Source organism: Oncorhynchus kisutch, linkage group LG21 (genome assembly GCF_002021735.2).
Source record: "Oncorhynchus kisutch isolate 150728-3 linkage group LG21, Okis_V2, whole genome shotgun sequence".
In the NCBI taxonomy this organism is placed as follows: Eukaryota; Metazoa; Chordata; class Actinopteri; order Salmoniformes; family Salmonidae; genus Oncorhynchus; species Oncorhynchus kisutch.
The window spans coordinates 33414532-33437345 of NC_034194.2; the positions used below are offsets into that span (position 1 = coordinate 33414532).

The 22814-nt window shown below is 46.5% G+C and overlaps 1 protein-coding gene across 13 annotated transcripts in view; it reads left to right on the forward strand.

Moving 5' to 3' along the window:
- The window catches only part of LOC109866688 (myelin transcription factor 1-like protein), a 135865-nt gene that overhangs the window by 71836 nt on the left and 41215 nt on the right, over positions 1–22814 (forward strand). For all 13 annotated transcript variants that reach the window (XM_020455474.2, XM_031800847.1, XM_020455477.2 and 10 more), the window contains exon 12: positions 1418–1725. In XM_020455474.2, the coding sequence (XP_020311063.2) occupies positions 1418–1725 (308 nt within the window). The remainder of the gene's footprint in view (positions 1–1417; positions 1726–22814) is intronic.

A 22814-nucleotide genomic window follows, 5' to 3' on the forward strand; every position in this document is an offset into this window, starting at 1 on the left:
TTGTTCTTTTTGGGGGGTAAAATCTGGCCTTCTGCTTCAGTATCATTATTGTCTGTTACTGTATGCATGTTCTGTATACATGTTCTGTATGAGTGTTCTGTATCAGTGTTCTGTATGTGTGTTCTGTATGAGTGTTCTGTATGTGTGTTCTGTATACATGTTCTGTATGAGTGTTCTGAATACATGTTCTGTATGAGTGTTCTGCATGTGTGTTCTGTATGAGTGTTCTGTATGAGTGTTCTGTGTGTGTGTTCTGTATGTGTGTTCTGTATGAGTGTTCTGTATACATGTTCTGTATGAGTGTTCTGTATACATGTTCTGTATGAGTGTTCTGTATACATGTTCTGTATGTGTGTTCTGTTTGAGTGTTCTGTATACATGTTCTGTAAGAGTGTTCTGTATACATGTTCTGTATGTGTGTTCTGTATACATGTTCTGTGTGTGTGTTCTGTATACATGTTCTGTATGTGTGTTCTGTTTGAGTGTTCTGTATACATGTTCTGTGTGTGTGTTCTGTATACATGTTCTGTATGTGTGTTCTGTATGAGTGTTCTGTATACATGTTCTGTGTGTGTGTTCTGTATACATGTTCTGTATGTGTGTTCTGTATGAGTGTTCTGTATACATGTTCTGTGTGTGTGTTCTGTATACATGTTCTGTATGTGTGTTCTGTTTGAGTGTTCTGTATACATGTTCTGTAAGAGTGTTCTGTATACATGTTCTGTATGTGTGTTCTGTATGTGTGTTCTGTATACATGTTCTGTATGAGTGTTCCGTATGAGTGTTCCGTATGTGTGTTCTGTATGTGTGTTCTGTATGTGTGTTCTGTATACGTGTTCTGTATGAGTGATCTATATATATGTTCTGTATACATGTTCTGTATACATGTACTGTATGAATGTGTGTACATGTATAATGTATTGTCCTTCATGTGTGTTCTGTATTTTGTGTTCTGTATTTTGTGTTTTGTATGTTTTGTTCCGTTTGTCGTGTTCCGTATGTCGTGTTCCGTATGTCGTGCTCCGTACGTCGTGTTCCATATGTCATGTTCTGTATGTCGTGTTCTGTATGTCGTGTTCCGTATGTCGTGTTCCGTATGTCGTGTTCCGTATGTCGTGTTGCGTATTTTGTGTTCTGTATTTTGTGTTTTGTATGTTGTGTTCCGTATGTCGTGTTCCGTATGTCGTGTTTCGTATGTCGTGTTCCGTATGTCGTGTTCCGTATGTCGTGTTCCGTATGTCATGTTGCGTATTTTGTGTTTTGTATGTTGTGTTCCGTATGTCGTGTTACGCATGTTGTGTTCCGTATGTCGAGTTCCGTATGTCGTGTTCCGTATGTCGTGTTCCGTATGTTGTGTTCCGTATGTTGTGTTAAGTATGTATGTGTATGAACTGTCCACTGTGCTCCCTCCCTGCAGCCAAGCACTACTGTAAGAGCCCAGCCAGCAGCACGACTAGCAGCTATGCTCCCAGCAGCACGACAAGCAGATACGCTCCCAGCAGCACGACGAGCAGATACGCTCCCAGCAGCAGCAGTCTGAGCTGCGGAGGGGGAGGAGGAGGGGGCGGCAGCAGCGCCAGCAGCACCTGCAGTAAGAGCAGCTTTGACTACACACAGGATACAGAGGCTGCTCACATGGCCGCCACGGCCATCCTCAACCTGTCCACGCGCTGCAGGGAGATGCCCCACGGCCTGGGAGGCAAGCCCCAGGATCTCCTCTCCCAGGTAGGGAGGGCTGCAGCCCAGACTCATCATCACCGACACTCCCCAGCAGGTCTTGGGTGCTGCGTTGCTGTCTGTCACTCTCTCTCTCTGTCAACCACACCTTCTCTCTCTCTACCACACCTCTCTATCTCTCTCTCTACCACACCTCTCTCTCTCTATTCCACACCTTCTCTCTCTCTACCACACCTCTCTCTCTCTCTCTCTCTCTCTCTCTCTCTCTCTCTCTCTCTCTCTCTCTCTCTCTGTCAACCACACCTTCTCTCTGTCTCTCTCTACCACACCTCTCTATCTCTCTCTACCACACCTCTCTACCACACCTAAGGATATTAGTCAGTTCAAGTGAAAAGTGGGCCCTTGTCTGATCCAGTCAGCAATGAGTCAGAGCCCTCATCCACAAGGCTAGGTGTTAGATGCCTTTCTATGCCACTTGATTTAGGCATTGCTGCTTTGCTTATCACAGAATAATGAAGCCTGGCCTAGCATCCTGTGATTATGTGTCCCATTCATTACACTGTGGAGGGCCAGGCACAGCCATGAGAGCAGTACAGCATCTGAGGCTGTGGGAGAAATATATGCACTGTGGGCACGATGGAGTGGAGCCCTTGGCTTTTTCAGACAGCCTGGAATGGATCGATGATTTCAGTTGCCTCTCTCTCTCTCTCTCTCTCTCTCTCTCTCTCTCTCTCTCTCTCTTACCCATGTCTCTCTCATGTGATCATACCCCTTTGTGGAGGCGACAGTGAGAGAGAGTGACCTCTCTGTGAGGACATGGTCTTGCTCTGTGGCAGTCCGTCTCTGTGCGAACCATCACCATCATCCTCATCATCATCACCAGCATCATCATCGCCATCATCACCATAATCATCACTAGAGCGCCGTGGGGATATTCCATGTAATGTACATTCATCTCCTCTTAAAGACTGGGCTGCAGAAGGAGGGCCAAGAAGGAGGAGAAATTAGTATCCACTTCACTCAATTCAAATTAAGGGGCTTTATTGGTATGGGAAACATGTGTTAACATTGCCAAAGCAAGTGAGGTAGATAATATACAAAAGTGAAATAAACAATAAAAATGAACAGTAAACATTACACATACAGACGTTTCAAAACAATAAAACAATAATGTTATGTATTTATACAGTGTTGTAACAATGTACAAATGGTTAAAGTACACAAGGGAAAATAAATAAGCATAAATATGGATGGAATTTACAATGGTGTTTGTTCTTCACTGGTTGCCCTTTTCTTGTGGCAACAGGTCACAAATCTTGCTGCTGTGATGGCACACTGTGGTGTTTCACAAAGTAGATAAGGGAGTTTATCAAAAGCGGGTTTGTTTTCAAATTCTTTATGGATCTGTGTAATCTGAGGGAAATATGTGTCTCTAATATGGTCATACATTGGGCAGGAGGTGAGGAAGTGCAGCTCAGCTCCCATCTCATTTTGTGGGCAGTGTGCACATAGCCTGTCTTCTCTTGAGAGCCATGTCTGCCTACGGCAGCCTTTCTCAATAGCAATGCTCACTGAGTCTGTACATAGTCAAAGCTTTCCTTAAGTTTAGGTCAGTCACAGTGGTCAGGTATTCTGCCACTGTGTACTCTCTGCTTAGGGCCAAATAGCATTCTAGTTTGCTCTGTTTTTTTGTTAATTCTTTCCAATGTGTCAAGTAATTATCTTTTTGTTTTCTCATGACTTGGTTGAGTCTAATGTGCTGCTGTCCTGGGGCTCTGTGTGGTCTGTTTGTGTTTGTGAACAGAGCCCCAGGACCAGCTTGCTTATAGGACTCTTCTCCAGGTTCATCTCTCTGTAGGTGATGGCTTTGTTTTGGAAGGTTTGGGAATCGCTTCCTTTTAGGTGTTTGTAGAATTGAACGTCTCTTTTCTGGATTTTGATAATTAGTGGATATCTGCCTAATTCTGCTCTGCATGCATTATTTGGTGTTCTACGTTGTACACAGAGGATATTTCTGCAAAATTGAAGTCTCAATTTGGTGTTTGTCCCATTTTGTGAAGTCTTGGTTGGTTAGCGGACCCCAGACCTCACAACCATAAAGGGCAATGGGCTCTATGACTAATTCAAGTATTTTTAGCCAGATCCTAATTGGTATGTTGAATTTTATGTTACTTTTGATGGCATAGAATGCCCTTCTTGCCTTGTCTCTCAGATCTTTCACAGCTTTGTGGAAGTTACCTGTGGCGCTGATGTTTAGGCCAAGGTATGTATAGTTTTTTGTGTGCTCTAGGGCAATGGTGTCTAGATGGAATTTGTATTTGTGGTCCTGGCAACTGGACCTTTTTTTGGAACACCATTATTTTGGTCTTACTGAGATGTACTGTCAAGGCCCAGGTCTGGCAGAATTTGTGCAGAATATCTAGGTGCTGCTGTAGGCCCTCCTTGGTTGGTGACAGAAGCACCAGATCATCAGCAAACAGTAGACATTTGACGTCATATTCTAGTAGAGTGGGGTGCTGCAGAGTGCTGCAGACTTTTTAGTGCCTGCGCCAATTTGTTGATATATCTGTTGAAGAGGGTGGGGCTTAAGCTGCATCCCTGTCTCACCCTACGGCCCTGTGTGAAGAAATTTGTGGGTTTTTTTGTGCCTATTTTCACACTTGTTGTTTGTGTACCTGGATTTTATAATGTTGTATGTTTTACCCCCATCACCACTTTCCATCAATTTGTATAACAGACCCTCATGCTAAATTGAGTCGAAGGCTTTTTTGAAATCAACAAAAAAATGAGAAGACTTTTTCTTTGTTTTGTTTTGTTTGGTTGTCAATTAGGGTGTGCAGGGTGAATACATGGTCTGTTGTACAGTAATTTGGTAAAAAGCCAATTTGACATTTGCTCAGTACATTGTTTTCATTGAGGAAATGTACGAGTCTGCTGTTAATAATAATGTGGATTTTCCCAATGTTGCTATTGACGCATATCCCAGTTAGTTATTGGTAGTTATTGGGGTCAAATTTGTCTCCACTTTTGTGGATTGGGGTGATCAGTCCTTGGTTATATTGGGGAAGTGTGTTAAAGAGTATTAGTATAGCCAATTGGAATTTGTTGTCTGTATATTTGATCATTTCATTAAGGATACCATCAACACCACAAGCCTTTTTGGGTTGTAGGGTTTTTATTTAGTCCTGAAGCTCATTCAAGGTAATTGGAGAATCCTGTGGGTTCTGGTCTTTAATAGTTGATTCTAAGATTTGTATTTGATCCTGTATATGTTTTTATTTATTATTCTTAGCCAAAAAGATTGGAGAAGTGGTTTACCCATACATCTCCATTTTGGATAGAAAACTCTTCGTGTTGTTTGTTTAGTGTTTTCCAATTTTCCCAGAAGTGGTTCAAGTCTATGGATTCTTCAATTACATTGAGCTGATTCCTGACATGCTGTTCCTTCTTTTTCCGTAGTGTATTTCTGTATTGTTTTAGTGATTCACCATAGTAAAGGCGTAGACTCAGGTTTTCCGGGACTCTAAATTTTTGGAGTCCCGGACAGGTTTCTCAATTTCCTTCTTAGATTTTTGCATTCTTCATCAAACCATTTGTCATTGTTGTTCATTTTCTTCAGTTTTCTATTTGAGATTTTTAGATTTGATAGGGAAGCTGAGAGGTCAAATATACTGTTAAGATTTTCTAATGCCAAGTTTACACCTTCACTATTACAGTGGAACGTTTTACCCAGGAAATTGACTAAAAGGGATTGAATTTGTTGTTGCCTAATTGTTTTTTTGGTAGGTTTCCAAACTGCATTCCTTCCATCTGTAGCTTTTCTTAATGCTACTCGGTTCCTTTGGCTTTGATGCCTCACGATTGAGCAAAGCTCTGTTCAAGTAGACTGTGATTTTGCTGTGGTCTGATAGGGGTGTCAGTGGGCTGACTGTGAAGGCTCTGAGAGACTCTGGGTTGAGGTCAGTGATAAAGTAATCTACATTACTACTGCCAAGAGATGAGCTATAGGTGTACCTACCATAGGAGTCCCCTCAAAGCCTACAATTGACTATGTACACACCCAGCTTGTGACAGAGCTGCAGGAGTTGTGACCCATTTTTGTTGGTTATGTTGTTATAGTTGTGCCTAGGGGGGCATATGGGGGAGGGAATGCTGTCACCTGCAGGCAGATGTTTGTCCCCTTGTGTGCTGAGGGTGTCAGGTTCATGTTCGGTTCTGGCATTTAGGTCACCACAGACTAGTATATGTCCCTGGGCCTGGAAATGATTGATTTCCCCCACCAGGATGGAGACGCTGTCTTCATTCAAGTATGGGGAATCTATTGGGGGGATATAGGTAGCACACAGGAGGACATTTTTCTCTGTTAAGATCATTTCCTTTTGAATTTCTTGCCAAATGTAAAATGTTCCTGTTTTGATTAATTTAATGGAGTGAGTGTCAGAGTCTATCTAGAGGATAACGAAGGAGTCAGGCAATGGACAAGTAAGAGTAAAACCACTGTATTTACTCAACCCGAGAACGGAACAAAAATCCTGTTATAAAACAAAGACAAAACAGGATACGAACTCCAACACACGAAAGACAATCACGCACAAAACAGAAAGGGAAACCAGAGGGTTAAATAAGGAACATAATCGTGAGATGGGAAACAGGTGTGTAAAACAGACAAAACAAAAGGAAAAATGAAACATGGATCGGTAGCAGCTAGAAAGCCAGTGACGTCGACCGCCGAACACCTCCCGAACAAGGAGAGGGAACAACTATGGTGGAAGTCTCGGGTCGACCCGGGGGACGAGACGCAGGGCGATCCGGATGGAGTCGGTGAAATTCCTGGAGTAACGATGGGTCCAGGATGTCCCCCACCGGTACCCAGCATCTCTCCTCCGGGCCGTACCCCTCCCACTCCACGAGGTACTGAAGGCCTCTCGCCCGACGTCTTGAGTCCATGACGGCTCGTACTGTATACGCCGGGGCCCCCTCGATGTCCGGGGGAGGAACCTCCCGCACCTCAGACTGCTGGAGCGGACCAGCCACCACCGGCCTGAGGAGAGACACATGGAACGAGGGGTTAATACGGTAATCAGGGGGAGCTTTAACCTATAGCAAACCTCGTTTAGTCTCCTCAGGACTTTGAATGGCCCCACAAACCGCAGCCCCAGCTTCCGGCAGGGAAGGTGAAGGGGCAGGTTTCGGGTCGAGAGCCAGACCCGATCCCCCGGTGCATACACCGGGGCCTCACTGCGATGGTGGTCGGCACTCATCTTCTGCCGCCTGATGGCCCTTTGCAGATGCACATGGGCAGCGTCCCATGTCTCCTCCGAGTGCCGAAACCATTCATCCACCGCAGGAGCCTCAATCTGGCTCTGATGCCATGGTGCCAGGACCGGCTGGTAACCTAGCACACACTGAAAAGGTGACAGGTTAGTGGAGGAGTGGCGGAGGGAGTTTTGAGCCATCTCTGCCCAGGGGAGAAACACCGCCCACTCCCCCTGCCGGTCCTGGCAATAGTACCGCAGAAACCTACCCACCTCCTGGTTGACTCTCTCCACCTGCCTGTTGCTCTTGGGGTGAAAACCTGAGGTAAGGCTGACCGAGACCCCCAGGCGCTCCATAAACGCCCTCCAGACTTTAGACGTGAATTAGGGACCCCGATCAGAAACTATATCCTCAGGCACCCCGTAGTGCCGGAATACATTGGTGAACAGGGCCTCCGCAGTCTGTAGGGCCGTAGGGAGACCGGGCAAAGGAAGGAGACGGCAGGACTTAGAAAACCGATCCACAACGACTAGGATTGTGGTGTTACCCTGCGAGGGTGGAAGATCCGTCAGGAAATCCACCGAGAGGTGTGACCACTGTCGCTGTGGAACGGGTAGGGGTTGTAATTCTCCTCTGGGCAGGTTTCTAGGTACCTTGCACTGTGCGCACACCAAACAGGAGGACACATAAACCCTCATGTCCTTGGTTAACGTGGGCCACAATTACTTCCCAGCAAGACAGCGCACTGTCCAACCGAGGCCAGGATGACCAGAGGAGGGTGAAGTGTGGGCCCAACAGATCAAGCGATCGCGGACATCGAACGGAACATACTTATGCCCAACAGGACACTGGGTAGAAGTGGGCTCTGAACGTGACGCCAGTTCGATGTCTGCGTCCACCTCCCACACCATTGGTGCCACCAGGCAAGAAGCTGAAATAATGGGAGCGGGATCTGCCGACAACTCCTCTGTGTCATACATCCGGGACAGTGCGTCTGCCTTAACATTTTGGGAACCTGGTCTGTAGGAGAGGGTGAAAGAAAAGCGGGTGAAAAACATGGCCCACCTTGCCTGGCGAGGGTTCAGTCTCCTCGTTGCTCGAATGTACTCCAGATTGCGGTGGTTAGTCCAAATGAGAAAAGGATGCCTGGCCCCCTCAAGCCAATGTCTTCACGCTTTCAGAGCCTTGACAACAGCCAACAACTCCCGGTCCCCCACATCATAGTTTCGCTCCGCCGGGCTGAGCTTCTTCGAAAAGAATGCACAGGGGCGGAGATTTAGTGGCATACCCGAGCTATGAGACAGCACAGCCCCTATCCCTGCCTCGGATGTGTCCACCTCAACTATGAACGCTAAGGAGGGATCAGGATGAGACAGCACGGGAGCCAAGGAAAACAGAGCCTTCAGGTGACCAAAAGCCCTGTCTGCCCCAGCTGACCACTGCAGTCGCACCGGCCCCCCCTTCAGCAGTGAGGTAATGGGAGCCGCTACCTGACCAAAATCCCGGATAAACCCCCGGTAGTAGTTGGCAAACCCTAAAAACCTCTGCACCTCCTTTACCGTGGTTGGAGTCGGCCAATTACGCACGGCTGAAATGCGGTCATTCTCCATCTCTACCCCTGACGTGGAAAGCGGTACCCTAGGAAGGAGACGGACTGTTGGAAGAACAGACATTTCTCAACCTTGACATACAGGTCATGTTCCAACAGTCGACCAAGTACCCTGCCTACCAGGGACACATGCTCTGCGCATGTAGCGGAGTATATTAGAATGTCATCTATATACACCACTACACCCTGCCAGTGCAGGTCACTGAAAATCTCATCTACAAAGCATTGGAAGACTAATGGAGCAATCATTAACCCGTACGGCATGACGAGGTACTCATAATGCCCAGAAGTGGTGCAAAATGCTGTCTTCCACTCATCTCCCGCCCAAATACGCACCAGGTTGTAAGCGCTCCTGAGGTCCAATTTTGTGAAGAAGCGCACCCCGTGTAATGACTCGGTCATATTGGCTATGAGCGGTAGCGGGTAACTGTATTTTACCGTGATCTTATTTAAACTTCGATAATCAATACACGGGCGCAAACCTCCATCCTTCTTCTTCACAAAAAAGAAACTCGAGGAGACAGGTGAGATGGAAGGCCGAATGTATACTTGTCCCAGAGATTCGGTGACATATGTCTCCATAGCCGCCATCTCCTCCTGTGAGAGAGGATACACGTGACTCCTGGGAAGTGCAGCTTCTACCAAGAGATCTATCGCACAATCCCCCGGTCGATGGGGTGGTAATTGAGTCGCCTTCTTTTTACAGAAGGCGAGTGCCAAATCGGCATATTCGGGGGGAATGTGCATGGTGGAGACCTGGTTTGGACTTTCCACCGCAGTGGCACCTAAGGAAACACTTACACACCTCCCTGAGCACTGACGGGACCATCCCTTGAGAGCCCTCTGTTGCCACGAAATAGAGTGATCATGCAAGGCCAACAAGGGAATCCCAAACACAACAGGGAACGCAGGTGAGTCGATGAGGAAGAGACTAATTCGCTCCCTATGATACTCCTGCGTTATCATAGTGAGCAGAGCTGTGACCTCCCTAATTAGCCCCGACCCCAAAGGACGACTGTCTAAAGCATGTATAGGGAAGGGAACATCAACAGACACAATAGGGATCCCTAATCTCATAGCAAAGGAACGGTCGATAAAGTTCCCAGCTGCGCCTGAATCTACTAGCGCCTTATGCTGGGAACGCGGGGAAAACTCGGGAAATTCAATCGACAACCACATGTGTGCAACAGGGACCTCTGGGTGAGTGGTGTGCCTACTCACCTGGGATGACCCACCAGCACTCCGCTTGCTACCTCTACCTCAAGGTAAACCCCCCAGCACCGACCATTAGTGTGCGGCCACAGTTGGTGCAGGGAATGGTCCCCCCTCTGGTCCCCTTCGTTGCAGTGCCTCCCAACTCCATAGGAGTTGGATCAAGAGCACTGGGGGATGGAACTGACGGACCCTGATCAGAACGTCCGCGGGAGGCCAACAGGTTGTCCATCCGGATCGATAAGTTCACCAGCTGGTCCAGTGTAAGGGTGGTGTCCCTGCAGGCTAGCTCCGGACGAACATCCTCTCGTAAGCTACACCTGTAGTGATTGATCAGGGCCCACTCATTCCATCCCACGCTGGCCGCCAGAGTTCTAAAGTCCAGCGCAAAATCTTGAGCGCTCCTCATCCCTTGACGTAGATGAAATAGGCGTTCCCCCCGCTCTCCCCTCCAGGGGATGATCGAATACCACCCGGAAACGGCGGGCGAACTCCTCATAGTCATCCAACTTCTGACCTTCCCTGCCCCAGATGGCGTTGGCCCATTCCAGGGCTTTACCGGTCAGACAGGAGATAAGGGCGCTCACTCTCTCGCGTCCTGAAGGAGCTGGCCGGACAGATGTGCAGGTAGAGCTCCAGCTGGAGATAAGGGCGCTCACTCTCTCGCATCCTGAAGGAACTGGCCGGACAGATGTGCAGGTCGAGCTCCAGCTGGAGATAAGGGCGCTCACTCTCTTGCGTCCTGAAGGAGCTGGCCGGACAGATGTGCAGGTAGAGCTCCAGCTGGAGTAGGAACCCCTGACACCCGGCAGCTGACCCATCATACGCCCTCGGGAGCGAGAGCTGAATCCCACCGGATCCTGATGATGGAGAGGCGGACATCACGGTAAGTAGTGGTGGAACCTGAGGAGACGACACAAAGTTCACAGGAAAAACCCCTCTCTCCCATCGGTCCATGGTTTGCAGCATGCGATCCATGGCTGAACCCAGACTCTGCAGCATGGTCGCGTGCTGCTGAACGCGCTCCTCCATTTGAAGCAGAGGGCTCCCTGCACCTGCTGACTCAATGTATTTTGGTGCGTGATTCTGTCAGAGTCTACCTAGAGGATAGCGAAGGAGGCAGGCGCAGGACACAGGTAAGAGTAAAAACCACTGTATTTACTCAATCCGAGAACGGAACAAAAATCCCGTTATAAAACAAAGACAAAACAGGATACGAACTCCAACACACGAAAGACAATCACGCACAAAGCAGAAAGGGAAACCAGAGGGTTAAATAAGGAACATAATCATGAGATGGGAACCAGGTGTGTAAGCAGACAAAACAAAAGGAAAAATTAAACATGGATCGGTGGCAGCTAGAAAGCCGGTGACGTCGACCGCCGAACACCGCCCGAACAAGGAGAGGGAACAACTTCGGTGGAAGTCGTGACAGTGAATTAGGTCTGCTCTATACCAAATTAGCATACCCCCTGAGTCCCTTCCTTGTTTCACACCTGGTAGTTTGGTGGATGGGACTACCAGCTCTCTGTAACCTAGAGGGCAACCAGTGTCTCCGTCTCCTCTATACCAGGTTTCTGGTATGTATTCTGTCTGTATTACCGATTTCTTTGGTGAAGTCCGGGTTCCTGCTCTTTAGGCCAAAGGCAGAAGACCTCAGGCCTTGGATATTCCAGGATGATATAGTGAAGGCTTTGTGTTCCATAAAGTGTCCAATGTTGTTGGTTGTGTGGTTTGGCCTCAGACCAGTAAGTCTGAGCAGAGCCTGCTGAACATCTGGTACATGCCATTGGCTTGGGCTAGTGTAAGAGTGGGGGTTGGGCCTGTTTGCCCGCTCACTGCCTGGGCGTATGTGTGACTTTCATGTTGAGGCCCTCTTTGCGGGGGTGGGGTGCATGGGGTGGGCAGGAGGGGCATAGGTCTGATCTGAAGGGGCCTAAATGGGGTGTGGGCATGGTTGACGTGGGGGGGTGTTGATTGGTTAGGGTGGGGGTGTGGATGTGGCTGGTGGTGCTGTGGTCTGGATGTAAGTCCTCTTGGCGTGGGTCCTCTATGTGTAGGTCCGGGGGGGGGGGTCCCGCAGGTTTGGGAGGGTGTCTCGCTGGTCTGGGCGGGGTGTCTATTGATCTGTTGCTCCTGTGTGAAGTGTTGGGGATACATTTGAGAGCGATGTCCTTTAGAGTCCGGGTGAAGGTGGTCACTGCTGCCTTGTAGAAGTGGACCTGGTCATAGAGGCTGTTCAAGTCCAGGGTGGAGTGGTGGGCCAGGAAAACATTTGGTTTTGAGGCACAGTCACGGGAAATACTTGCGTTTACCCGCTGTATTGTGGCAGGGGGGAAGTCTTTTTGTGGTAGGAGGGTAGAGATAACCACTTGTGCTGTGGCCACCCTTTCCTGCTGTGCTTTCAGGTAGTGTGTGCCTGTGTGTATTACTATGTGGCTAGGTGAACCTAGTTGGTCCTCAGACAGAAGGTCTAGGGTGCGCTGGGTGTTTGGACACCAGAGTTTAGACACACTGCATTTGGGAAAAAGTTTTTTTTCTTGTGTATATTTCCCATTTGAGTCAATCTGTGTCTTGTGTATGTTCTCAGTGGGTGTGGGGGGGTTGTCAGAAGGGCTATCAGGGTGGCTGACGGGGGGGGGGGGGTGCTCAGAGGGGGTGAGAGCCCCTGGGCTTGATTTGTCTGTTCTGCTGTGATGTTGACGCTATGGTCAGGGTCTGGTGTGGACTGTTCTGCTGTGGTGTCGAGACTTTTGTTGGGTGCTGAGGTGGGCTGTTCTGCTGGCTTCTCTGTGGGGGTGGCCACCTCTCTAGTGGGTTGTTCTCAGTCACACAATATCCCCCTCAACCTCTCCTCCAGCAGTCTGATCCTATCCTTCAGTGCTCTGTTCTTCTCCTGCTCCTGCTCTTTCTCCTGTTGAAGTTGTCTTACCACAGTCCGGAGTGCAGATATGTCTCTCTCCACCTCCAGATCTCCGGGTCTGGTTAAGGGGGTGTTGTTGTGCTGGACTGTTGTCTGGGTCTGTGCTGACTGGAGTGTGATCACCTGCTGTTCCAGCTCCATCTGCCTTACCTCCAGCTGGGTAAATGTATCCTTCATTTCAATGAGGGGGTAGTACTCTGTGCTGGGAGGTTGACTTTCAGCTGGGGGTGGCTCGTCTGTGGAGTTATATAATGAAGAGGTCTGGTCTGACCCGCTCGGGGTGGGGGTATCTTTCTCAAGGGAGAGCTTCTCCTGTTGGGCTAATTCTTTGATTAGGTGAAAGTCAAGCTGAAACTGTTTGGGGTTGCCCTGTACCATTACTGTTCCAGATATTTATATTAGCTGACTCAGAGTCCTCGTTGTCAAGTATCCTGAGTTTCCACCCCTCATTAACACCCTCTCTTAATAAAGGGGTAGTGTGCTAATATAGCACTGTGCCATGCCAGGGGATGGTTTGTGTGGAAGATAAGTTTGCTGATGTTCCCATTTTTGTTATAGTCAGTGTAACGATTGTGATTCTGACGAAGAGGAGTAGTAGAAAGGATCGGAGGACCAATGCGCAGCATGGTAAGTGTCCATATTGTTTAATAAGAATAATGAACACTGAGTAAAACAATAAACGACAACGTAAAATAACAAAACCGAAACAGTTCTGTGTGGAACAAACACTGACATGGAAAATAATCACCCACAACTCAAAAGTGAAACCAGGCTACCTAAGTATGGTTCTCAATCAGGGACAACGATTGACAGCTGCCTCTGATTGAGAACCATACCAGGCCAAACAAAGAAATCCCAAATTATAGAGAAAGGAACATAGACTGCCCACCCGAACTCACGCCCTGACCAAACTAAAACAAAGACAAAACAAAGGAACTAAGGTCAGAATATGACAGTCAGCACAAAGTGTCTCTTGATTTTCCATAAGGAGCTTCATTTTGTAATCTTCTCTTGCCTTATCATTCTTTACATACACAGGGTACTGTATTTGAATTACCTCTGAACAGCAGGAGGCAGCTTATAAGGCCTCTCCATTTGGTTGGAGTAGACTGTGTGACTCTCCTGCCATTATTGGACTAAAGGGCTTTGACACCTCTCACTTGACATGTCAGTGCTAATTGAAGCTGTATCAAGCTTGGTAGAATTATGTTAGAGTTCAGTCCTTATAAAGTAATGTAGTGTATTTTTCTTCTTGGCTTTTGGAAATAAAATATTGTTTCAGACTAAACATTACTCACTCAGTTCCAGGTTGGATGGTGTTTTCAGGTTTCTGTTGTTTTCCAGAGAATTTGCTGTGTCTCTCTCTCAACATTCTCTCTGTCTTTGCTTTGTCTCTCTCTCAAACCTCTCTCTGCCTCTTTGCTTTGTCTCCTTCTCAATCCTCTCCATGTCTCTCTGCTTTGTCTCTCTCTCTCAAACCTCTCTCTGTCTATCTGATTTGTCTCTCTCTCAACCCTCTCTCCGTCTCTCTGCTATGTCCCTCACCAAACATCCTCTTTTACTAAGAAATCTCTCTCTCAACCCTCTCTCTGTCTCTCTGCTTTTACCCTCTCTCAAAAAACTGTCTGTCTCTCTGCGTTGACTCTCTCTCAACCATTTCTCTGTCACTCTGCTTTGTCTCTCTCTCATCTGTCTCTCTCTCTGTCTCTCTGCTTTGTCTCTCTCTCAAACCATTCTCTGTCTCTCTGCATTGTCTCTCTCTACCTTCTCTCTATCTCTGCTTTGTCTCTCCCTCTCAACCCTCTCCCTGTCTCTCGGCTTTGTCAATCTCTCAACCCTCTCTCTGTCTCTCTGCTTTGTCTCTCCCAACCCTCTCACTGTCTCTCTGCTTTGTCTCTTTCAACCCTCTCTCTGCCTCTGCTGTGTCTCTCTCTCTCAACACTCTCTCTGTCTCTGTGCTTTGTCTCTCTTTCTCTCAACCCTCTCTCTGTCTCTTTGCATTGTCTCTCCCTCTCAACCCTCTCCATGTCTCTCTGCTATACTCTCTCTCTCAACCCTCTCTCTGTCTCTCTGCATTGTCTCTCCCTCTCAACCCTCTCCATGTCTCTCGTCTTTGTCTCTCTCTCAACCCTGTCTGTCTCTACTTTGTCTCTCCCTCTCAACCCCCTCCCTATCTCTCTGCTTTCTCTCACCAACCCTCTTCTTTTCTCTGCTTTGTCTCTCTCAACCCTGTCTGTCTCTGTTTTGTCTCTCCCTCTCAACCCTCTCTCTGTCTCTCTGCTGTGTCTCTCTCAACTCTCTTTCAGTCTCTCTGCTTTGTTCCTCTCTCAACCCTCTCTCTGTCTCTCTGCTTTGTCTCTCTCAACACTGTCTGTCTCTGCTTTGTCTCTCTCTCTCAACCCTCTCTGTCTCTGCTTTGTCTTTCTCTCAACCCTCTCTCTGTCTCTCTGCTGTCTCTCTCTCAACTCTCTCTCTTCCTCTCTGCTGTGTCTCTCTCTCAAACCACTCTCTGTCTCTGCCTTGTCTCTCAACCCTCTCTGTCTCTGCATTGTCTCTCTCTCATCTCTCTCCCTGTCTCTCTCTCATCTCTCTCCCTGTCTCTCTCTCATCTCTCTCCCTGTCTCTCTGCTTTGTCTCTCTCTCAAACATCTCTCTGTCCCTCTGCTTTGTTCCTCTTTCAACCCTGTCTGTCTCTGCTTTGTCTCACTTTCAACCTTCTCTCTAATTCTGCTTTGTCTCTCTCTCAACATTCTCTCTGTCTCTGCTTTGTCTCTCTCTCAGCATTCTCTCTGTCTCTGTTTGTCTCTCTCTCAACCTTCTCTCTATCTCTGCTTTGTCTCGCTCTCAACATTCTCTCTACCTCTGCTTTGTCTCGCTCTCAACCTTCTCTCTATCTCTGCTTTGTCTCTCTCTCAACATTCTCTCTGTCTCTGCTTTATCTCTCTCTCAACATTCTCTCTATCTCTGCTTTGTCTCTCTCTCAACCTTCTCTCTATCTCTGCTTTGTCTCTCTCTCAACATTCTCTCTATCTCCGCTTTGTCTCGCTCTCAACCTTCTCTCTATCTCTTTTTGTCTCTCTCTCAACATTCTCTCTATCTCTGCTTTGTCTCTCTCTCAACATTCTCTCTATCTCTGCTTTGTCTCTCTCTCAACATTCTCTCTATCTCTGCTTTGTCTCGCTCTCAACCTTCTCTCTATCTCTGCTTTGTCTCTCTCTCAACATTCTCTCTATCTCTGCTTTGTCTCTCTCTCAACATTCTCTCTATCTCTGCTTTCTCTCTCTCTCAACATTCTCTCTATCTCTGCTTTGTCTCTCTCTCAACATTCTCTCTATCTCTGCTTTGTCTCTCTCTCAACATTCTCTCTATCTCTGCTTTGTCTCTCTCTCAACATTCTCTCTATCTCTGCTTGTCTCTCCCTCTCTCTCTCATCTCTCTCCCTGTCTCTCTGCTTTGTCTCTCTCTCAAACATCTCTCTGTCCCTCTGCTTTGTTCCTCTTTCAACCCTGTCTGTCTCTGCTTTGTCTCACTTTCAACCTTCTCTCTATCTCTGCTTTGTCTCTCTCTCAACATTCTCTCTGTCTCTGCTTTGTCTCTCTCTCAACATTCTCTCTGTCTCTGCTTTGTCTCTCTCTCAACATTCTCTCTGTCTCTGCTTTGTCTCTCTCTCAACATTCCATCTATCTCTGCTTTGTCTCTCTCTCAACCTTCTCTCTATCTCTGCTTTGTCTCTCTCTCAACATTCTCTCTATCTCTGCTTTGTCTCTCTCTCAACATTCTCTCAATCTCTGCTTTGTCTCTCTCTCAACATTCTCTCTATCTCTGCTTTGTCTCTCTCTCAACATTCTCTCTATCTCTGCTTTGTCTCTCTCTCAACATTCTCTCTATCTCTGCTTGTCTCTCACTCTCTCTCTCATCTCTCTCCCTGTCTCTCTGCTTTGTCTCTCTCTCAAACATCTCTCTGTCCCTCTGCTTTGTTCCTCTTTCAACCCTGTCTGTCTCTGCTTTGTCTCTCTCTCAACATTCTCTCTATCTCTGCTTTGTCTCGCTCTCAACCTTCTCTCTATCTCTTTTTGTCTCTCTCTCAACATTCTCTCTATCTCTGCTTTGTCTCTATCTCAACATTCTCTCTATCTCTGGTTTGTCTCTCTCTCAACATTCTCTCTATCTCTGCTTTGTCTCGCTCTCAACCTTCTCTCTATCTCTGCTTTGTCTCTCTCTCAACATTCTCTCTATCTCTGCTTTGTCTCTCTCTCAACATTCTCTCTATCTCTGCTTTGTCTCTCTCTCAACATTCTCTCTATCTCTGCTTTCTCTCTCTCTCAACATTCTCTCTATCTCTGCTTTGTCTCTCTCTCAACATTCTCTCTATCTCTGCTTTGTCTCTCTCTCAACATTCTCTCTATCTCTGCTTGTCTCTCCCTCTCTCTCTCATCTCTCTCCCTGTCTCTCTGCTTTGTCTCTCTCTCAAACATCTCTCTGTCCCTCTGCTTTGTTCCTCTTTCAACCCTGTCTGTCTCTGCTTTGTCTCTCTCTCAACATTCTCTCTATCTCTGCTTTGTCTCGCTCTCAACCTTCTCTCTATCTCTTTTTGTCTCTCTCTCAACATTCTCTCTATCTCTGGTTTGTCTCTCTCTCAACATTCTCTCTATCTCTGCTTTGTCTCGCTCTCAACCTTCTCTCTATCTCTGCTTTGTCTCTCTCTCAACATTCTCTCTATCTCTGCTTTGTCTCTCTCTCAACATTCTCTCTATCTCTGCTTTGTCTCTCTCTCAACATTCTCTCTATCTCTGCTTTCTCTCTCTCTCAACATTCTCTCTATCTCTGCTTTGTCTCTCTCTCAACATTCTCTCTATCTCTGCTTTGTCTCTCTCTCAACATTCTCTCTATCTCTGCTTGTCTCTCCCTCTCTCTCTCATCTCTCTCCCTGTCTCTCTGCTTTGTCTCTCTCTCAAACATCTCTCTGTCCCTCTGCTTTGTTCCTCTTTCAACCCTGTCTGTCTCTGCTTTGTCTCACTTTCAATCTTCTCTCTATCTCTGCTTTGTCTCTCTCTCAACATTCTCTCTGTCTCTGCTTTGTCTCTCTCTCAACATTCTCTCTGTCTCTGCTTTGTCTCTCTCTCAACATTCTCTCTGTCTCTGCTTTGTCTCTCTCTCAACATTCCATCTATCTCTGCTTTGTCTCTCTCTCAACCTTCTCTCTATCTCTGCTTTGTCTCTCTCTCAACATTCTCTCTATCTCTGCTTTGTCTCTCTCTCAACCTTCTCTCCATCTCTGCTTTGTCTCTCTCTCAACATTCTCTCTCTCTCTGCTTTGTCTCTCTCTCAACATTCTCTCTACCTCTGCTTTGTCTCTCTCTCAACATCTCTCTGTCCCTCTGCTTTGTTCCTCTTTCAACCCTGTTTGTCTCTACTTTGTCTCTCTCTCTCAACCTTCTCTCTATCTCTGCTTTGTCTCTCTCTCAACAGTCTCTCTGTCTCTGCTTTGTCTCTCTCTCAACATTCTCTCTATCTCTGCTTTGTCTCGCTCTCAACATTCTCTCTACCTCTGCTTTGTCTCGCTCTCAACCTTCTCTCTATCTCTGCTTTGTCTCTCTCTCAACATTCTCTCTGTCTCTGCTTTGTCTCTCTCTCAACATTCTCTCTATCTCTGCTTTGTCTCTCTCTCAACATTCTCTTTATCTCTGCTTTGTCTCTCTCTCAACATTCTCTCTATCTCTGCTTTGTCTCTCTCTCAACCTTCTCTCTATCTCTGCCTTGTCTCGCACTCAACCTTCTCTCTATCTCTGCTTTGTCTCTTTCTCAACATTCTCTCTATTTCTGCTTTGTCTCTCTCTCAACATTCTCTCTGTCTCTGCTTTGTCTCTCTCTCAACATTCTCTCTGTCTCTGCTTTGTCTCTCTCTCAACATTCTCTCTGTCTCTGCTTTGTCTCTCTCTCAACATTCTATCTATCTCTGCTTTGTCTCTCTCTCAACATTCTCTCTGTCTCTGCTTTGTCTCTCTCTCAACATTCTCTCTGTCTCTGCTTTGTCTCTCTCTCAACATTCTCTCTATCTCTGCTTTGTCTCTCTCTCAACATTCTCTCTATCTCTGCTTTGTCTCACTTTCAACCTTCTCTCTATCTCTGCTTTGTCTCTCTCTCAACATTCTATCTGTCTCTGCTTTGTCTCTCTCTCAACATTCTCTCTGTCTCTGCTTTGTCTCTCTCTCAACATTCTCTCTGTCTCTGCTTTGTCTCTCTCTCAACATTCTCTCTATCTCTGCTTTGTCTCTCTCTCAAACCTTCTCTCTATCTCTGCTTTGTCTCTCTCTCAACATTCTCTCTATCTCTGCTTTGTCTCTCTCTCAACATTCTCTCTATCTCTGCTTTGTCTCTCTCTCAACATTCTCTCAATCTCTGCTTTGTCTCTCTCTCAACATTCTCTCTATCTCTGCTTTGTCTCTCTCTCAACATTCTCTCTATCTCTGCTTTGTCTCTCTCTCAACATTCTCTCTATCTCTGCTTGTCTCTCCCCTCTCTCTCTCATCTCTCTCCCTGTCTCTCTGCTTTGTCTCTCTCTCAAACATCTCTCTGTCCCTCTGCTTTGTTCCTCTTTCAACCCTGTCTGTCTCTGCTTTGTCTCTCTCTCAACATTCTCTCTATCTCTGCTTTGTCTCGCTCTCAACCTTCTCTCTATCTCTTTTTGTCTCTCTCTCAACATTCTCTCTATCTCTGCTTTGTCTCTATCTCAACATTCTCTCTATCTCTGGTTTGTCTCTCTCTCAACATTCTCTCTATCTCTGCTTTGTCTCGCTCTCAACCTTCTCTCTATCTCTGCTTTGTCTCTCTCTCAACATTCTCTCTATTTCTGCTTTGTCTCTCTCTCATCCTTCTCTCTATCTCTGCTTTGTCTCTCTCTCAACCTTCTCTATCTCTGCTTTGTCTCTCTCTCAACATTCTCTCTGTCTCTGCTTTGTCTCTCTCTCAACATTCTCTCTGTCTCTGCTTTGTCTCTCTCTCAACATTCTCTCTATCTCTGCTTTGTCTCTCTCTCAACATTCTCTCTATCTCTGCTTTGTCTCACTTTCAACCTTCTCTCTATCTCTGCTTTGTCTCTCTCTCAACATTCTATCTGTCTCTGCTTTGTCTCTCTCTCAACATTCTCTCTGTCTCTGCTTTGTCTCTCTCTCAACATTCTCTCTGTCTCTGCTTTGTCTCTCTCTCAACATTCTCTCTATCTCTGCTTTGTCTCTCTCTCAACCTTCTCTCTATCTCTGCTTTGTCTCTCTCTCAACATTCTCTCTATCTCTGCTTTGTCTCTCTCTCAACATTCTCTCTATCTCTGCTTTGTCTCTCTCTCAACATTCTCTCAATCTCTGCTTTGTCTCTCTCTCAACATTCTCTCTATCTCTGCTTTGTCTCTCTCTCAACATTCTCTCTATCTCTGCTTTGTCTCTCTCTCAACATTCTCTCTATCTCTGCTTGTCTCTCCCTCTCTCTCTCATCTCTCTCCCTGTCTCTCTGCTTTGTCTCTCTCTCAAACATCTCTCTGTCCCTCTGCTTTGTTCCTCTTTCAACCCTGTCTGTCTCTGCTTTGTCTCTCTCTCAACATTCTCTCTATCTCTGCTTTGTCTCGCTCTCAACCTTCTCTCTATCTCTTTTTGTCTCTCTCTCAACATTCTCTCTATCTCTGCTTTGTCTCTATCTCAACATTCTCTCTATCTCTGGTTTGTCTCTCTCTCAACATTCTCTCTATCTCTGCTTTGTCTCGCTCTCAACCTTCTCTCTATCTCTGCTTTGTCTCTCTCTCAACATTCTCTCTATTTCTGCTTTGTCTCTCTCTCATCCTTCTCTCTATCTCTGCTTTGTCTCTCTCTCAACCTTCTCTATCTCTGCTTTGTCTCTCTCTCAACATTCTCTCTATTTCTGCTTTGTCTCTCTCTCAACATTCTCTCTGTCCCTCTGCTTTGTCTCTCTCTCAACCTTCTTTCTATCTCTGTTTTGTCTCTCTCTCATCCTTCTCTCTATCTCTGCTTTGTCTCTCTCTCAACATTCTCTCTGTCTCTGCGTTGTCTCTCTCTACCTTCTCTCTATCTCGGCTTTGTCAATCTCTCAACCCTCTCTCTGTCTCTCTGCTTTGTCTCTCCCAACCCTCTCACTGTCTCTCTGCTTTGTCTCTTTCAACCCTCTCTCTGCCTCTGCTGTGTCTCTCTCTCTCAACACTCTCTCTGTCTCTGTGCTTTGTCTCTCTCTCTCTCAACCCTCTCTCTGTCTCTTTGCATTGTCTCTCCCTCTCAACCCTCTCCATGTCTCTCTGCTATGTCTCTCTCTCTCAACCCTCTCTCTGTCTCTCTGCATTGTCTCTCCCTCTCAACCCTCTCCATGTCTCTCGTCTTTGTCTCTCTCTCAACATTCTCTCTGTCTCTGCTTTGTCTCTCTCTCAACATTCCATCTATCTCTGCTTTGTCTCTCTCTCAACCTTCTCTCTATCTCTGCTTTGTCTCTCTCTCAACATTCTCTCTATCTCTGCTTTGTCTCTCTCTCAACCTTCTCTCCATCTCTGCTTTGTCTCTCTCTCAACATTCTCTCTATCTCTGCTTTGTCTCTCTCTCAACCTTCTCTCCATCTCTGCTTTGTCTCTCTCTCAACATTCTCTCTGTCTCTGCTTTGTCTCTCTCTCAACATTCTCTCTACCTCTGCTTTGTCTCTCTCTCAACATCTCTCTGTCCCTCTGCTTTGTTCCTCTTTCAACCCTGTCTGTCTCTGCTTTGTCTCTCTCTCAACCTTCTCTCTATCTCTGCTTTGTCTCTCTCTCAACATTCTCTCTGTCTCTGCTTTGTCTCTCTCTCAACATTCTCTCTATCTCTGCTTTGTCTCGCTCTCAACATTCTCTCTACCTCTGCTTTGTCTCGCTCTCAACCTTCTCTCTATCTCTGCTTTGTCTCTCTCTCAACATTCTCTCTGTCTCTGCTTTGTCTCTCTCTCAACATTCTCTCTATCTCTGCTTTGTCTCTCTCTCAACATTCTCTCTATCTCTGCTTTATCTCTGTTGTTTCAACCCTGTCTGTCTCTGCTTTGTCTCTCTCTCAACCTTCTCTCTATCTCTGCTTTGTCTCTCTCTCAACATTCTCTCTGTCTCTGCTTTGTCTCTCTCTCAACATTCTCTCTATCTCTGCTTTGTCTCGCTCTCAACATTCTCTCTACCTCTGCTTTGTCTCGCTCTCAACCTTCTCTCTATCTCTGCTTTGTCTCTCTCTCAACATTCTCTCTGTCTCTGCTTTGTCTCTCTCTCAACATTCTCTCTATCTCTGCTTTGTCTCTCTCTCAACATTCTCTCTATCTCTGCTTTGTCTCTCTCTCAACATTCTCTCTATCTCTGCTTTGTCTCTCTCTCAACCTTCTCTCTATCTCTGCCTTGTCTCGCACTCAACCTTCTCTCTATCTCTGCTTTGTCTCTTTCTCAACATTCTCTCTATTTCTGCTTTGTCTCTCTCTCAACATTCTCTCTATCTCTGCTTTGTCTCTCTCTCAACATTCTCTCTATCTCTGCTTTGTCTCTCTCTCAACATTCTCTCTACCTCTGCTTTGTCTCTCTCTCAACATTCTCTCTATCTCTGCTTTGTCTCTCTCTCACACTCTCTCTATCTCTGCTTTGTCTCTCTCTCAACCTCTCTGTCCCTCTGCTTTGTTCCTCTTTCAACCCTGTCTGTCTCTGCTTTGTCTCTCTCTCAACCTTCTCTCTATCTCTGCTTTGTCTCGCTCTTAACATTCTCTCTACCTCTGCTTTGTCTCGCTCTCAACCTTCTCTCTATCTCTGCTTTGTCTCTCTCTCAACATTCTCTCTGTCTCTGCTTTGTCTCTCTCTCAACATTCTCTCTATCTCTGCTTTGTCTCGCTCTTAACATTCTCTCTACCTCTGCTTTGTCTCGCTCTCAACCTTCTCTCTATCTCTGCTTTGTCTCTCTCTCAACATTCTCTCTGTCTCTGCTTTGTCTCTCTCTCAACATTCTCTCTATCTCTGCTTTGTCTCTCTCTCAACATTCTCTCTATCTCTGCTTTGCCTCTCTCTCAACATTCTCTTTATCTCTGCTTTTTCTCTCTCTCAACCTTCTCTCTTTCTCTGCTTTGTCTCGCACTCAACCTTCTCTCTATCTC